The following is a 17,739-nucleotide window of genomic DNA, read 5'->3' as shown; positions in this document are numbered from 1 at the left end:
GCTTATGCTAATTTCTGCAGTATAAGAAAATGAATTGTCTACTTTCTTCTATAGAATAGGCTCCTACCACATACCCTCTGGACACCTAATTGGAGCTGCCCTAGTTATAGTATTGCCACCATGATCTTCACAGAGGCATGAAGCATGAACTTGGAGGGATGCTAATAATTCGGCCTCTTTTCAGCCAAGGTTAGATGTTCCTGCCCTGTCATTCCAATAATCCATATCCTACTAAAACGGAGCCCTACTGAGTCAGGGCTGACAGATTTCCCTTTGTGCCAGGCTGCCAGCCCTTCTCCTTAGCAGACATCTATGGAGCATGCTGATGGAAATCTCTTCTTTTACCTTCCTCCTGGAATCCAGGTGATCTGCCACTTCTGCCTCACCATTGGTGGCAAGGCTCACTTTTATGGGTACAGGAGAGGCTGAGCCATGAGGGAAAGAGGACTGTTTCTGCTCACCTAGGTGTGTTAATGCAGTTTTAGTGCAACCTCATAGTAATTAGTGCACGGACACAAAAAGCCTATAAACATTTCAGATTTCCGGGACAGAATGCCTGCATCTAGTATTCATGTGCTATTGAGGCTAACCCTTTCTGCTAAGGATTTTTATTATAGCTGGCTAAAGTTTTGAATAGAACTGCATAACACATCCATATATTACAGATTTTGGAAAGGAGACTTCACTTTTTGTTTTGCTTTTATGACCTTATTTTATTTTTTAAGAATAACATTGTGCTGACAGATTAATGGGGTTGATTTACAGGGGATACCAGAAACAGTTATCCTAAGTTAAACATTTAACACTGTGACAATTTTCCATTACCTGAATCTGAGAACAGACAGATTTTCCCCCCCTCTTTCTTTCCAGAAATGCCCAGATTATGTGTGGCTACTGGCTCAGTTTACAAGATTTTCCACAGTAATTTCAGATGGTGTTCTTCAAATATCTGGGGCATTACCTAACTACAAAGATGTGCCTTTACACAGAATGGCACAAAACCAATAGAAACATCAGACGTGGTTGACTTGGCTGCAATGCAGAACAAATAAGTTCAAGGTGTTTCAGACCATGACCTATAAATTCTGTCTGGCTTCCTGTCGCATTTCACACTCTAATTAGTTTGCTTAAAGGCTATACTTACAACCACAGCAAAAAGGCCCACAGCATACATAGTTCATTTATCACATATGTACTAAGTGAATGTATTAGGAACAATATTCACTATTACACACCAAATGTATTATCAATCTAAACCATAAATAAAAAGTTATGAAGGAGGGTGTTTATGTTATTTTAGACACATTAAACAGTTGGGTTTCTGTTTTGACTTTGCCTGGTGAGGATCTGATATGTTGGGTTAAATTCTCCTCCCCCCCCCCCCCCCAAATTTGCCCAGTGTTAGTAATCCAAAAGATATTCATTGCAATCAGAAACAAAAATATTTCAGGTGGAGTAGAAGGATCCATGATAGATTCTCTACCTATGCACCTGCTCACGTGACCTTTGCCTCCCGGAGCTTTCAGACCTGTTGACTCTTCTCAGGCAGAAATTACTCAGAGCCAAGCTTAACCATTAGGCAGTCACCTATGGCTACAGTTTCTGGGAGGTGACAAAGAGCAGCCACAGCCAACACAAAACAATAGATACCTACAGCCACACAAAGACAAACAACCATCAGGGATTAGTCTTAGATTTCTATGCATTTTTACAGGATTGTTTAAGAGTGGTGGTATTGAGGTGATCATAATTGTTGAGTTTAATTACCAAAAGCTGGGGGTGGGTATGCATTTAGGGCCCTAAATGTTAGTTGAGTATAAAGCGAAAGGTTTGCTATAGTGCCTAATTCATTTGCACCAGCTCTGAGGGCCAGCACATTGTTAGAGGCTCCCATTATAATCAGTGACAGTGATTTGGGACAGGAAAATCAAGAGAAAAAGATATTCACTCAGCCTTTTTTGTCATCCAGATATACTCAAGAGACCTGGAAAGTGGAGATAGACTAAAAGCCCGATTCGGAGATCTAGATCTGAGACATGAATGTTGAGACACATCCAATTCCACTGGCATTTTACCATAGGCTTTGCCAAAAGTGGTGCTTTTTGTATAATACCTATGTGGGTGCAAGTAAATGCCCATTTTATGTTTTCTGCCTGGGGTCCATTCAGTCCTAGCTACATCACTGTTCAGTGTATTTTGCCTCCAAAATCAATGGTGCCAAATGATTGTGATAAGGCGGAATTGCTTAACAAGTATTTCTGTCCTGTGTTCACAAATCAAAGGCCAGGAATAGGATCACAGAACACAAACACAGATAGGAATGGAAGTGTGGTAGACCCTGAACAATTTTTAGTGGTCTGTTTGTGAAGATCTAGCTAAATTAAAGCTAAATTAAAGCTACATGAAGTTAATAAATGTAAAATATTAAACTATTGAATCAAACATGAAATAGAATTTAAGACACTCACCTCAGCGTATTTTGCAACTGAACTGGCTTCTACTGCATAGACTTTTCTAGCTCCAGCCTGGACAGCAAAAAATGAGAGGATTCCTGATCCACAACCAACATCCAGGACAACCTTGAAAGAAAAATACAAAATCTGAGCATCATCAATATGGTCTCAGGGAGCCTTAGAAGAGCATCTTTGAAAGAATATCCAAGTCAGAATAGAGACATCCAGCTCATAACTTCAATACGTGAGATGGGTGGCTGTGTGCTGAGGAGGTCCAGCATGAACAGTCCTTTTACAAACTGGAATGTCCAGCATATGAACAGCAGAAAAGCAGGGGCATCTGACCAGCAGCATTCTTAGAAGAATGGCTGCACAGATGTCCCTGCAGAGCAGAGGGGCAGCCTATTGGTTAGAGTAGGCGATGGTAAACCAAGGGACCAAAGTTCAAAATCCCACTCTAATGCTTTTATTTTGTAATCGTGAGCCCTTCAGGAACAGAAAAATATATACTGAACCTGAATGTACACCACTTCAATACAGAGCGTAGCCAGACCTCAGCGGGAGGGGGGTACAAAGCCCGAGGTGGGGGGGGGCACAGTTTAGCCTGCCTTCCCCTGCCGCCAACCCCCCGCCACTTTTGACCCCCCCTCCCACTGCTGACCCTCCCCCATTGCCGCCGCCAGGTACTTTTGCTGGCAGGGGTCCCCAATCCCCACCAGACGAAGTCTTCTTCAGCACCGGTCTCCAGCGCCTTCGCTGATCTGTTTCTGTCAGTCCTGACTCCTGACATCCTGCAAGCACATCCTACATGGGGCTACAGGATGTGCACGCAGGACATCAGGAGTCAGGACTGACAGAAACAGATCAGTGAAGGCACCGGAGACTGGCACAGAAGACGACTTCGGCTGGCGGGGGTTGGGACCCCCCCCCCCCGCCAGGAAAGGTACCTGGCAGTGGCGGGGGATGGTTGGTGGTGGCAGGAGGGGGATCGAAAGAGGCGGGGGAGGGTCGGCGGCAGCGGGAGGGGGGATCAAAAGTGGAGTGGGAGGGTCGGCGGTGAGCTGCTAAATCAGAGCACCTTTTTGTACCCTGGACGTGACAGAAACAGGTCTAATGTAGGACGTCCTTCCTCTTAGGCTTGGGCATTTCTTTCCCATTCAGTAATCGCTGTTGGACATCCTAATTTTGGGCCCTCCCTAGTCCAGCCCAAAACACAGCCCCTTGCTACTTGGACGTATTGCAGTGTTGGATGTCCCTTTTCTGCCTTTGTAAAATCAGGATTTGGACATTTCAAGCACATGGACATCCATTTGGACATTTTGAAACATCTGTATGCTTCAAAAATAAACTCCTTAACCTTTGTACAAACAACTATACACACAACGGCTATTGCAAACCTTCAGTGTGCAGTGCACTGCGGGAACATCTGCTTCTATTCCTACATTTTTTTCCTTATGTTATATTTTTAGGTACAATATCTGAGGGTTGAAATCCAAAGCTCAGAAAAACAATTATATCACCCGTCTGTCTCTCTTCCAAGAAGCCCTGTCTGTCTTGGTAGTGAAGAGAAAGAGACTCCGAAGGAGCATGAGCACATCCCCTGATACTGCCTCATGCCCTGCCTAATGATTTGTTAATATTCCTCATGATGCCTAAGGCAGGTATAACCCCAGTACACAACAGGATGATTTGCCATGAAAAGTAGTCCTCTCACACACTCACATTGACTCTGCCTTAAGCATCATGCTCTGAAAGGAAAATAGAAAAGCAAGCTTCCCTTAAACTTTCCTCGACAGCCAATGACCAGAAATTTGGACATATATAATTCTTTGATACTGCAGCTGTAAACCTTTTGATCCAGTTATCAAATGTAAGATGCTGTATTCCCTTGATGCGGACAATTTATTTGGTAGCAGTCTGGGTTGTAATGTGCAGTGCTATGAGTACCTTGCGCTTGCTAGAGACAGAATGCTGGAGAAATCAGCAGATACCACACTTTTATTCTTTGATTTTTAGAAGTTTATTTGCAGGCTCATTTTCAAAAGAGATAGACATCCAAAAAGTGACATAAGTCAGCATTTGGACGTTTATCTCACAGAAACGTCCACATCAGTATTATCAGAACCTCTTTTTGGACGTCTTTCTCTGAAGTCCGTCAGAAGGACGTCCAAATCTCAAGGGGGCATGCCAGGGGTGTGTTCAAGGTGAGACTTGGGCATTCCTAAGACATGGACTTCTTTCAGCAATAATGGAACAAAACAAAGAAGTCCATTTTGAGGTAGATCTCTTTTTATAAGAGATAGCAGCAGTGGGAATTGAACCCACTTCCCAAGATCAAAGTCTGCTACACTAACCACTAGGCTATGCCTCTTCTCCACACAAGAGGTACCCCAAATGACCAGATGCCCACTGGAAGGACTCAGGGATCACTTCCTCTTACTCCCCCAGTGGTCACTACCCCCCCCCCCACCCCAAAAAATGTGATTAAAAATATTACTTGCCAGCCTCTATGCCAGCCAGCCTCAGATGTTATACTCAGGTCAATTAGAATAGCATACAGGTCCCTGGATTAGTCTAGTAGTGGTGCAGTGCACTGCAGACAGGTGGACCCAGGCCTCTACCTTCCCCTACTTGCAGGGCCGGTCTTAGGCAGAGGCGACCGCATAGGGCCCTGTGCCTAAGGGGGCCCCGCACGGCGCGCCTCAACTCTGCCTCGTGCCTCCGCTCCGACCTCTGCTCCCGCTCGCCTCGGACGACCCGGTGGACTGCATCATAATCAGTCATGAATGAATGATGATCCCATTCCCGCAGCTCGGCCGCTCCGCTCCAACTCCAAGCCTCCCACCACCACCGGCGCGGCGCCCACCCCCGGCTTGGGCCCGCTGTCTGTCTGAGCCTGCCGTCAGCTGGTCCCGAGTCCCTGGACCATGGCGTCGCACGACAATAAACTTTGCAGCGACGACCCCGCCCCTCGACGGCGACAGCCAGTTGCAGCGCGATGGCTCACCTCCTCCAGGCTCCAGCAGCTTTTCACTTCCCGCTCAATGTCCCGCCTTCTGCATGTATTTTCTGTTTCCACGAGGGTGGGAGTCACTGAGCAGGAAAAGCTGGAGGAGCCTGGTCCGAGGTGGTGAGCCATCGTCACTGACTGTGGTGCGAGAGCCTGCAAGGGAGAGCTGAGCGCATGCAGACTCCTTGTGGTCTGGAGCAGAGCGAGGCAGGCAACGAACAAAGCAACAGACAGGGCTAATGCCTACAACAGTTGTGCCACAAGCCAACCCATTAAGGCAGGTGAGGTGCGTGTGTGTGTCTCTCTCTCCTATTCCGAACCGAAGGCCCTTCAGAATGGCAAATAGTTTTTCTGGATGAGAACCTGTGCTGCAGGGCATCACGGGAGCTGGTTTATACACTAGCATCAAATCCACAATGACTCCATCCAGTTTTACAGACTGAGTGACATCAGCCAGTTCCACACCAAAGTCTTGAACTTACACCAATTCTAAAACAAAATACTTATTTTAAATTATTTAGGAATTTAATGTGTGGTTGGCAAGGTTTTATGAGCTGACTGTAGAATATTTTCACAAATGCTACAGCATTCAGATCCTGTCGCCATTTTTTATTTCTTATATTTTCTCTTCCTTGCATCACAGGTTTGATGCACATGTGATCATATGAATGGCTCCAGTTGAGTTACTGTATGTATTACCAGTATTGCTCATGGTATCTCTGCTGTATAGGAGCCAGTAGTCTGTGTTGCACATTTCTGTCTGTCCTAGATATGAATAGAATTTATTGAGAGATGAGGGGCTTCCTGTTTCTCCAACAATCAACAAGTTAAGAAGTGACAAAATGGTGCATTTACCATTTCCCCTCCCTTCATTTGCAAAACTCATCTGTCTGTTTACGGACTGAGGGTGAAAAGACATGATAAAATGTGTCGAAGTAGGGTGGCAGAGACTATATAACGTGTATATGTCCTTGGTAGGTATAGATGGAGCCTCCCCAATAGACACAATCACTTGGGCAAAATGCACCTAAAATGGAAGCCTCTGGCTGTAGCTGATTTTTTTAACAGCTTTTCTTATGGACCTTAACTCACTAGAACTCACTCCCCTTCCCTACTGTAGTTGGAGTGGACTGATAAAACAGAAGACACTGGGACCAAAGTGAATAGAAAAACTAAATAATCAGACAACAAAGGTAGAAAAAAGTATTTTATTCAGGATTTATTAATTGGAATATGTCAGCTTTTGGAAATGTGCATCTGTGATATTTTTCATGTAAGTTTCAATTGTTCTAGTATTGCTGCATGCTGAGTCTGACTTCTTGAGGTAACTTTCCAGTTCAGTATTTTGCCTTCATATCTGTTGTGTCATGTGTTTTTCAGGTGTGATCAAGGTGCAGTATTCTGCTAGCGTATAGTATTTGCAGCCCTTTTTGTTTTTTTTTTTCACTAGGTTGTGCACTGGTGTTTTAGAGCCCGGTGTAATTACAGTTGCCTTTCCACGCATAAGGTTGTAGCTTGTCCTGTCCTTGGAATTAGTGCTGTTATGGTTTGTTAAGGTTATGAGTGTGTTTTTGCACAAGTTTAGCTTCATTTGTCTTTATTTGAAATTTCATAAATAAAAATTTTTTCTAAAAATGGAATAATCTTATCAATGGGGTGGAGCTAGGGTGGGGGCAGGGCTAGGGTGGGGCGGGGCTAGGATGGGGCCCCACCAAATTGGTCTGCACAGGGCCCTGCACTTGCTAAGACCGGCCCTGCCTACTTGTTACACTTGTGGAGGAAACTGTGAGCCTTCCAAAACCTACCAGAAACCCACTGTACCCACATATTGGTATGTAAGGGCTATGGTAGTGGTGTACAGTTGGGGGTACTGGGTTTAGGGTGAGTTTTGGGGGGCTCAGCAGACAAGGTAAGGGAGCAATGGTCAGATGTGTACCTGGGAGCATTTTATAAAGTCCACTGCAGTGCCCCCAAGGCTGCCTTATTGCTTTCCTGGGATGTCACTTTTCCACTATTCTACCTGATGCCAAGCTTTCTATTTTTTTAATAACATCTGAGCCTTGTGTCTATTGTTTATGACTAGATTTGGACTTTGAATTCAGACCTATAGATGAAAAGGAGGTCTCATTACATATATCTAAATACCAGAGTGCTAGTTTTCCATACCTGTCCCAATGTAACTGAAGCTTTTACCTCCTCAGTGCATGTAAATGGTTTCATCCCTGTGTGGATTCTCTGATGCCATGTGAGGCTTTCTTTCCAACCAAAGCTTTTACCACACTCAGGACATGTAAATGGTTTCAGTCCTGTGTGTATTGTCTGGTGCATTGTGAGGTTTACCTTCTGACCAAAGCTTTTACCAGACTCTATACATGCAAATGGTTTCTCTCCCATGTGGACTTTCTGATGCACTTTGAGATTTACATTACAACCAAAGCTTTTACCACACTTAGAACATTGAATGGTTTCATTTTATTGTGGATTTTCTTGTGTATTTTGTACGTTTTGCATTTGGATGTATTTGTTTGAAAATGGACCAAAAAATAAAACATCCAAATCACAAAACATTTTTCCAAACAGCATTTTCAAAAGGAAAAGATAGACTTTTTTTTTTGTAGAAAATGACCTTTCCTGTTCTGATTTTTGACATTTCACAAAAAAAAAAAAAAAATTCAGACTTAGATGTCATATCCAAAAATGCCCCTTGTGCATTTGACTTGCCCAGAGTCACAAGGAGCAGCAGTGGGAATTGAATCCATTTTGCCAGGATCAAAGCCCGCTGCACTAACCATTAAGCCACTCCTCCTACTGTTTTGGATGTCTTGCATTTGGATGGCTTTTGTTCGAAAATGTACCAAAAAAAGACACCCAAATCCCAAAACGTTGAAATCACAGGACACCCATAGTATTTTGTACCACAAAAGATAGACATCCATCTTTTCCAAAAATGGCCTTCTTGCCTGTTCAGAATTTGGACGTCTTTGTAAAACGTCCAAATTCTAATTTAGACGTTTCTTTTGAAAATGCCCCTCTTGGTGACTTGCATAAAATCCTTTGCTCAGCACGTTTCAGTGGACATTTGCAGGCATGTACGGATTTAGAGTTTGGCACGATTAAACTGCATTTTACTAGCAAATGGAGCATGGTTCTTCTTTTGTCACTGTGATTTATAGACAGAATTCATCTTTTCTCATGATTATAGTTTATTACATAAACCAAAAACTCTCACTTCAGGACATGCAAACTGGTTTTACTGTGTTCTATGATCAAAAGGATGGTTTTCAGCTGAAGCATCTTAATTTGACATTTCTGTGCCCTCATATATAGCACCTTTCAAATCAATGGTCTCAGTATACAATAGTGGCAAGAACTATTGGCCAATTTGTAATGTATCATGTGATGTACATTTCATCTTATTGCACTGTGAAACTCACTGCAACAGCCCCTCCAGGTCCTCTTCTAAGAACATTTGTACCAGAGACACAGATTAAGAGAAACAGCTTTGGAAATGGCACCTAAATGGATTATTCCGGCAGACCATAAAGCACTTTCTAATTAGATCCAGTATGAATGAGAAAATAAAGAAAAGCCCTCATCTCTATCTAGAGGAGTTAACGAGTATTGTGTTCAGTTTTGGAGGCTGTATCTTGCTAAGGATGTAAAAAGAATTGAAGCGGTGCAAAAAAAAGCTACAAAAATGGTATGGGAGTTGCATTACAAGACGTATGTGGAGAGACTTGCTGACCTGAACATGTATACCCTGGAGGAAAGGTGAAACAGAGGTGATACAGACATTCAAATATTTGAAAAGTATTAATCTGCAAACGAACCTTTTCCGGAGATGGGAAGGAGGTAGAACTAGAGGACATGAAATGAGATTGAAGGGGGGGGAGCAGACTCAAGAAAAATGTCAGGAAGTATTTTTTCATGGAGAGAGTGGTGGATACTTGGATTGCCCTCCCGCGGGAGGTGGTGGAGATGAAAATGGTAACGGAATTTAAAAATGTGTGGGATAAACATACATAAAGGAATCCTGTTCAGAAGGAATGGATCCTCAGAAGCTTAGTGGAGATTGGGTGGCAGAGCCGGTGGTGGGAGGTGGGGCTAGTGGTTGGGAGACGGGACTAGTGCTGGGCAGACTTCTACGGTCTGTGCCCTGAAAATGGCAGATAAAAATCAAGGTCAGGTATACACATAAAGTAGCACATACGAGTTTATCTTGTGGGCAGACTGGATGGACCATACAGGTCTTTCTCTGCCGTCATCTACTATGTTACCACGTTACTATGTAACCTTTCCTCTAATCGGGCAGTTCAGTGCTTAAATGCAATATAGCTGAAACTTCAGAAGTAATACGTGAACCAATATTCTTAGGATATCCCCTTGAGCACAACTATATGTACAAAAAAGGATGGGGCATTTTATTTTCTGGCTAATAATAAATTTGTTCCTGAATTTGAATATGTTTTAAATAGATTTCTTGTAACCGAGTTTTATTATTTTATTGTCAATTGATTTGTTCAGGTTTCAGGGAGCTAGGAGGGAGGATTTCTATGTGCAATTTTGTAATTTTTTTAGTTATAGTGTTCTGATGGTGCTAGAACTTCACACAGATGAAAACAATTCAGAAATGTGGTGCCGGTAACTAGCCAGCAAGGCAGAGGGTGCTGTAAAGAGACAGGGCAAAAAGGGATAAGAAGGAAAAGAGGGGTACAGAACAGAACTTTTTACAGGGGGTTAGTCTCCTGCACCATCCCCATCTCTCATACCACTGCCCATCTCCCATGTGCCCCCCTCCCCCTGTACCTTAAAATCATCTCTGCTGCAGTGTTCACCCGGGTAGCGACAGCAGCACTCATAGGTGATTGTGGCCTGCAACAGGACTTCTTCTCTGAACCGTCCTGTCCTTCGCAAAACAGGAAGTTGTGTCAAAAGGGGCGGGACAGTACACAGAGGAAGTCCCAGTGCAGGGATCCAGAAACAGCGCCAGCTCTTGGGGTAAAATCAAGGCCTCAGTGATGTCAACAGATGGTCATCTGATGCCTGATGGTAATGGCCACAATCGCTCCTCACCGGGAGCCTCTGCTCTCCTGCAAGCTAGAACAGCTGGGAGGGATATGCTTCTCACACACTGTGCACCAGCGAGGTAACTCTTTCTCCATTCTTCTCCATAGGTAGGAACAGTGCATGGGCATAACAAGGGTAAAGTGGAGAAGTGGCCAGCAGTGACATTTAACACATGGATTAGTACTGCATACTAGCTGTCATCAGGGCTGGATTAACACTATATTGCACCCTAGGCAAACATACATTTTTGTGCCCCTACCACAGATCTGCATTTATTTCTTTTATCACTCCTCCCTCTCCCCTGCCCTTTCCCTCCTCTTCCAGGTCTTCATTCATGGTCTTCTCCTCATACTTCACCTCTCCAAATGTAACATACAGAAAACTGCAGGTACTAGTTCTGGGTATGGTGTCAGCTGCAGATTGTGAGTAAGTATGGTTTCTTTACACGTGCAGACTTCGAATAGAGTGGCCTAATGGTTAGACCAGTGGGCCGAGAACCAAGGAAATTAGGCAAATCATTTTCACCAAGTGAAATCAGAGATGCTAAAAGTGAACTGCTCCAAAGAGTGAGATGTGTGGGCATTGTGGCTGAGGTATAAATTTACACATTTTTGCATAAAAACAAAACAAAACAAAAAAGCAACTTTACAAATGGAAGAAGTAAGAGAAAATTATATCCATTTTTCTTTGATGCTTCTGGAAGTACATAGACAGTAGTAGGACAGTTTGCAAAATTTGTCCAGGTAACTTAATAGTTAGCTGAATAAATTCCCTCGGCTGGTTCCATCAATTAAGATACATCTGTACCAGTAGACTTCTCTACTCTAGGGCAAATTTTCAAAGGAAAATCTTGATATAAGGCCGACTCCACCATAGATATAAAAGCATACAAACACACATGCATTCTTGCTCTTCAGAAACATTGCATGCATGCACTCTCACTCTCTCTTTCTCGAGATTGGGAGAGTGGGCACTGTAAGGTCCCAACTCACAACAGGGATTGCTGTGAGACCAGCATTTGCTCTGAGTCCTCCTAAACTAGCTGTTAGTTTGCTCAGCTCTCTGACCCCCATTTCCTGCTGGCAACCATCTTATTCCTTTGTAATGCATAAATACAGTATATATAATTTCCAGCCTTCCAGCTTACATGTTGCCAGAACTCGATTTTGGAGTCTGGCTTTGCTGAGTTTTCAGCGAAAAGAAGGGAGTGAGAAATGGACCAGGCTGACCAGGAAGTCTTATAAAAGATATGTAAAACCATCAAATGATCAATAAACATTGCTACAAACAGATAACAGCTCATTTCACGCTGGATTTCCAATTTTTCACCAAAGGTCTTTCTCAAGACTATTTTTCAACATCTGTTTGTACCAATGTTTATTGACCATTTGATGGTTTTACATGTGTTTTATGAAGACTTCTGAAGCAGGCTCACTACCGAAACACGGTGTTCTGTCGAGTGTTTACCAATAAACATTTTACCATCATCTGAAGTCTCCTCGTTTGTTCCTGGTCAACCTGGTCCATTTCCCACTCCCTTCTTTTCACTGTTGCTTCCTTGTGGGATCTCAGGGTTCCTCGTCCTTGGCGCACCTTCACTGAACCTTTGCTGACTTTTCTTTAGATTGAGATTCCCATCTTCTGCACTTGTTCTTTGATGAAGACATGCCCTCACTCTGTATACTCACACACATTCATGCTGTCATTCTTCAGACCTCCCCTCCACACACATACATACACACACACACACGCACACTCATACTCTTGCATTTCAGATACACATAAACATTGGAGCTCTTATGTCTAGGTAAAGAAGAAAATATCTGTAAAGTCAATCAAGGCCTAAAGAAAAATTCCCAACTGTGTGTTTATTGTAGGCTAGTTGCTGAAACAGTTTGGTTCCCAATGCTGATCTCCTTTTGTAGTTGTCGGTAATAATTATTACTGCCCAGGCTACCTTGTTTTAATGCTTGGAAGAAGTCTCCTTTCCTCCAGTGACCCCTCTAGCTTTAAAAGGATCCTAAGTGAGGCAACAGACAGTCTTTTCCTCTTCCTCTTTGCCTATGAAACTTAGGGCCCTCTTTACTAAACTGCACTAGCGATTCCTGGTGCGGCAAGGCCAACAAAACCTGTTCGCGGGCACTGATGTGCAAAAATTGCTTGCGCAGATTATTAAAAGAGGCCCTTAAAGGCAGCACCAACTCTGGTTTCTATAGTCGTTGTGATGAAAGGTAGGAGTCCTTTGTCTTTTTGGGCTTCCACACCTCAAAACGTCTCTCAGGCATTCCTACAGGTCTCAACCAGCTTCTCATGCCTTCAGTTCTAACTGAACTCTCTTATCCACAGTCTTTTAGAAATAACCAGTGGCACAAAGCTCTGCTACTACTGTGAGAGGAGCCAAGTCAGTCATTCACTTTCTTAGGATTTCCCTGCCCTGTGCAGAGAACTCCACTCTGGATTTTTTTATCTGCCTGCTGGCTGTAGCGTCCAATGTCTGTGTTCTGATTCTTCAGGCTTTGATCCATTTAGGGAAAAAGAACACTCCTCAGTTCTAGTAAGTTCATTATTTCAAGTTACTACTACTACTACTACTACTATTTAACATTTCTAAAGCGCTACTAGGGTTACACAGCGCTGTACAATTTAACATAGAAGGACAGTCCCTGCTCAAAGAGCTTACAATCTAATGGACAATTGCACAGTCAGTCAAGTGGGGGCCTGACTGGGTTGAAGCCTTCAAGGATCCAGGTTGCCCACCTTTGCAGTCACACATGGGAACAGGAACTTCTTTCAGTGAGGTCTCTCTCACACTCTCTCGGTGCTAAATAACAAAATATGGACGGGTTCCCATATCCACCTGTAAGGCAAGTGTTAGAACTATGTCTATCTAGTGTGGAGGACTTCCTAACTGGTCATATGGGAATATTTATTCATACAATGCTTCTTAATATAACTCATACTCCCTTATATCTCTCTTTTCACTTGATTCTGTCTCCCGTCCCCTTCCATCGACTACCCAGAGCATGCAGCAGCCTCTCCAAAGGGCTGGTGTTCTGCTGTTCGGGTATACCACCAGCGAATATATCCATGTGAAGTGTAGTTGTATGGGCTGCCTTCATGCATTATACCTGCTGCTTTCTTTGTGCTGTGAGTTGGGTTGTTTTTTTTACTTTTCGTCAAACCCAGACATGCTGCTACTCTGCATCTGGGAACAACTGCTGGAGTTAGAGTATATGGACCCTAATGGTGAAGACAGGATCCACAACTCTCTTTCTAAATCAAGGTACCAAGACAGAATAAAGAGTGTAAAGCACATGTGCCATTTGAAGTGCATGAGACTGAATATGTCGATGACGTATAAATACTCGGGAGGGAAATTTGCCAGGTATGTAGCAAATCTCAAAGTTGCTTATCAACAGACATGGGCAGTGATGTGATGCAGCATTTGTGATATTTCTTTAAGAGGGCAGTTTTCCTAAGTTTTCCATGGGTAAAAGGACTTTTGAAAATGGCCCTGCTGGATGTAGGCCAAGGTATGCAACATGGGGAGGGTTTGGGCAGGGGAGGCAACAACCTACATTTTCTATATTTTTTTTATTACATTTGTACCCTGCACTTTCCCACTCATGGCAGGCTCAATGTGGCTTACATATTATATACAGGTACTTATTTGTACCTGGGGCAATGGAGGGTTAAGTGACTTGCCCAGAGTCACAAGGAGCTGCCTGTGCCTGCAGTGGGAATTGAATCCAGTTCTCCAAGACCAAAGTCCACCACTCTAACCACTAGGCCACTCCTCCTCCTCCTCCTCCTATTTTCAAAGTACTTTTCATGGAAACACTAATTGTAGAAAATAAAACAGGTGCAAATGTCTGAGGGTACCAATGCCTATGCCTGGACAATTTTTCAAAGGGTAGGTATGTATACGTGTACGGGACTTTCCCTTTGAGAATTGGAGCAAAGCCTACGGGTGTGGGGCTGGAGACACAATGGAGTCCAAAAAGGGACAATTTAGAGTGCCCCGTCTTCTGTGCATTCTGAATATCTTTTTGGACCCTTTGAAATAATCTGGAGTGTTTCAAAAACGTTTATTGGCCAGTTATGCACAGTCGCAAAACAAGAAAGTCAGGAAATCATGATATTTGACCATTATTTGGCTAAGCAAGGCCAAAACCTCTGAAGGTGAACTGAACCTATAGTGTTTATAGCAACCTAGATGTGGACAATAACATTAACAGCCAATTCTAATAGTCAAGCCACATTTAAAATTGGGGGTGGGGGTGGAGGAATAGTATGTTTATTTTATAATAATAGAAGTATTTTAGCTTTGCAGATTTAATACTTCGTGTCATGCAGTTCAGACTGTTCTAACTTAATTGCGTGTGCTTGGGATTATTATAGTTTTTGTTTTGTATGTACTTAAGAGACAAGTCATCTTTGCAATGAAATACAGCATACTTCCACAGCAGATGGCAGTCAGATGTATTGGTTGAGAAGTGTCCAACATCTACAGTACACTGTGAAAAGGCAAATGATAAAATCTACAATATATTTTGCGTAGGAGCAGCTGTCCTGTACAAGCACAGCTGAAGCACAGTGATGGGACTGTGTATGAGGAAACTTGCTCTCTCACTCCCTCCGGCTGGATGGCGGGCTTCAACATTCTCCATCTGGTACGTTTGTGTTATTTTATTTAAGCAATAGCATACTCAGTGGAGCTCTGGGACCATCAGTTTTCCCGGAGAGCAGATGGCAGGAAGCATTCTTACTAGACAAAGAGTAGGTCTGAAACTAACCCATTCTGAAAGGAAAAACTTCACTACTCTATCAGTGCTTTTTAACAATTTTTGAATAAAGATACTTTCCTGTACCGTAGTGAAGTTGTGCTTTCTATAGTTGCAATTACAAGGAGACATATTACTATATTTTATTACTGTTTTGGAAATGACAAAATAGCCCTATGGTGGATTATAATTCTACAGCACCTGCTGCCTCTTCCCATGGTGTGTTTATGGATTTTTAAACTGAATAAAGATTTTTAGCTATCATGTTCAGCCTTTCGCTGGGTGTGAGATCAAAAAAAACAAACAATTTTGATTCCTTGCAATTGGTTAATATCCAAATTGGTCACGCAATGACTGTATAATACAAAAGGAGGTGGGTTTAAACAAGCAGAAGGCACACTTTAATTTCATACTGTCCTGAAACACCGTCCTTTAAAAGAAACATAAGGCTTACCTTGTCTTTAAAATCTTTGTGGTTCTGTAATATAGCTCTGTGATATGTAGCCGTCCTTACAAAGTCCTGCAGCATATTCTGTTGCTGAGATAAGCAACCGTAAAACTGAAAAAAACACGCAAAAAATAAAAGAAAGAAAGCCACTTTTGCTATGCACGTATATGTTAAACTGCAAAGCGCCATGTAGGCCTGTTGATGATTTCAACTATGGGTCCAATTTACTAAGCAGTGCTAAGGGCACACTAGCACCTTTAGCATGCGCTAAACACTAAAGACACCCATATATTCCCATAGGTGTCTCTAGCGTTTATAACGCGCTAATTTTAGCACGCACCTTAGTAAACAGGGTCCTATGGGGCCCTTTTAGTAAGGCATATAGGCGCCTATACGTGTCCAATATGCATCAACTTAGAACTACCGCCCGACTACTGCGTGCCCCAGGTGTTAATTCCATTTTCTACACGTGTCCGATACGCGTGGCAGAAAATCTTTTTTTTCTACCGTGTGGCGCTAACCGGGTGGTAAAAGGCAGTGTACATGCACTGATGATAACCGCCCGGTTAACGCGTGAAACCTTACCGCTAAGTCAATGGGTGTGGCGGTAAGGTCTCCGGCCCAAAATGGACGCGTGCTGATTTTTACTTTGCCGCACGTCCCATTTTCGGCAAAAAAGAGGTCTTTTTAGCAGGCACATTGAAAAATGGACCTGCGTGCATCCAATACATGCGTCTACACCAGCGCAGGCCACTGTTCAGCGCACCTTAGTAAAAGGACCCCCCTATGTTTGTTGAGTGAACTTAGTAATTAGAAAGATCTTTAGATGGCAATTCATAATTCCTGCTGCTGAAGCATAGAAATGTACAGAGGGACTTGCACCTTTCAGTAGGTCTGCACTCCTCCCAGCAGAGAGCACCTGAAAACAGAGAACAATAGGATAGAACTGGACCATGGGGGCTGGTGCTCCCCTTCAGGAGTGATCAAAGTGCTGCAGTCCAGGGGATAGGTCAGGGTGTCTAAGAGGAGATACAGTTAGGACTAGATTCAAAAATCGGCACTGAAACAATCTGTGCGGAGCGCTATTATATAAATGGCGCTACGAGTTGAATGCCATTTAAAGAATGTCACTTAAAGCCGATTTCTGTGCCAAAATGTGAGCACAACTGAAACCTGGTGTAAATCCTGGTGCGTAATTTAGGTATGGTTCCTCGATATTCAGTAATACTGTACATATCTTTAGTAAATGCCCCTGGACCACCCATGCCCCTCCCATGGCCATGCCCTCTTCTGAGCTGCACGCTATAAGTGTGTAGATCTTTATAGAATAGCACTTAGCAAGATGCTCATGCAATCCAAATTGTTGCCAATTAATGCCAATAATTGATTGTTCCAACTGGAAGGCTAAACTCAATAAGAAGGGATACATAAACAATAAAAGAAACATTCCCAGCAAACAAATAATCCTCTTCAAGAGTCACCAGTGAATATAAATTTTGACCATTTTTTTTAGAATATGTCACAAAATTTTTAAATGTATTTATTTATTAGTATTTATTTACCGCCTTTTTGAAGGAATTCACTCAAGGCGGTGTACAGTAAGAGTAGATCAAACATGAGCAATAGGCAGTTACAGCAGTAAAAATATTCAACTAACAATACAAAGTATAGCATGGTATACTATTTGCAATGTCAACACAATACATAATAGAACATTATAATTGATAGTGAAGGGTAAGGCAAAGTTGTAACATATAGATGGGTAAGAAAGTAGGAAGAGTTAGTAAGTAAGGTGACTGATTTGAAGAAAGTTGCACATGAGGTCAGAGAGATCGTTAAATATTATCTCAGCTAGGGTAGGAGTGGATAAAAATGTCCCGCTGCAGTATGTGCAGCCAGAGTCACTCCTAAATGCTTCTGTAGATCCTCAGAAGCCTGGCTAGCTGAATCCATATATTTTTTTCCAAAATGCAAATG

The 17,739-nt window shown here is 42.9% G+C and overlaps 1 protein-coding gene across 2 annotated transcripts in view; it reads right to left on the bottom strand.

Moving 5' to 3' along the window:
- The window catches only part of LOC115463376 (histone-arginine methyltransferase CARM1-like), a 220,459-nt gene that overhangs the window by 83,554 nt on the left and 119,166 nt on the right, over positions 1-17,739 (bottom strand). For both annotated transcript variants that reach the window (XM_030193817.1, XM_030193818.1), the window contains exons 4-5: positions 15,769-15,873; positions 2,469-2,579 (exon numbers count right to left, since the gene is read on the bottom strand). In XM_030193817.1, coding sequence (XP_030049677.1) covers positions 2,469-2,579; positions 15,769-15,873 — 216 coding nt within the window. The remainder of the gene's footprint in view (positions 1-2,468; positions 2,580-15,768; positions 15,874-17,739) is intronic.

This window comes from Microcaecilia unicolor, chromosome 2 (assembly GCF_901765095.1).
Source record: "Microcaecilia unicolor chromosome 2, aMicUni1.1, whole genome shotgun sequence".
NCBI lineage: Eukaryota > Metazoa > Chordata > Amphibia > Gymnophiona > Siphonopidae > Microcaecilia > Microcaecilia unicolor.
Note: the sequence above shows the minus strand (reverse complement) of the source record. Positions and strands in the feature narration are given on the sequence as shown.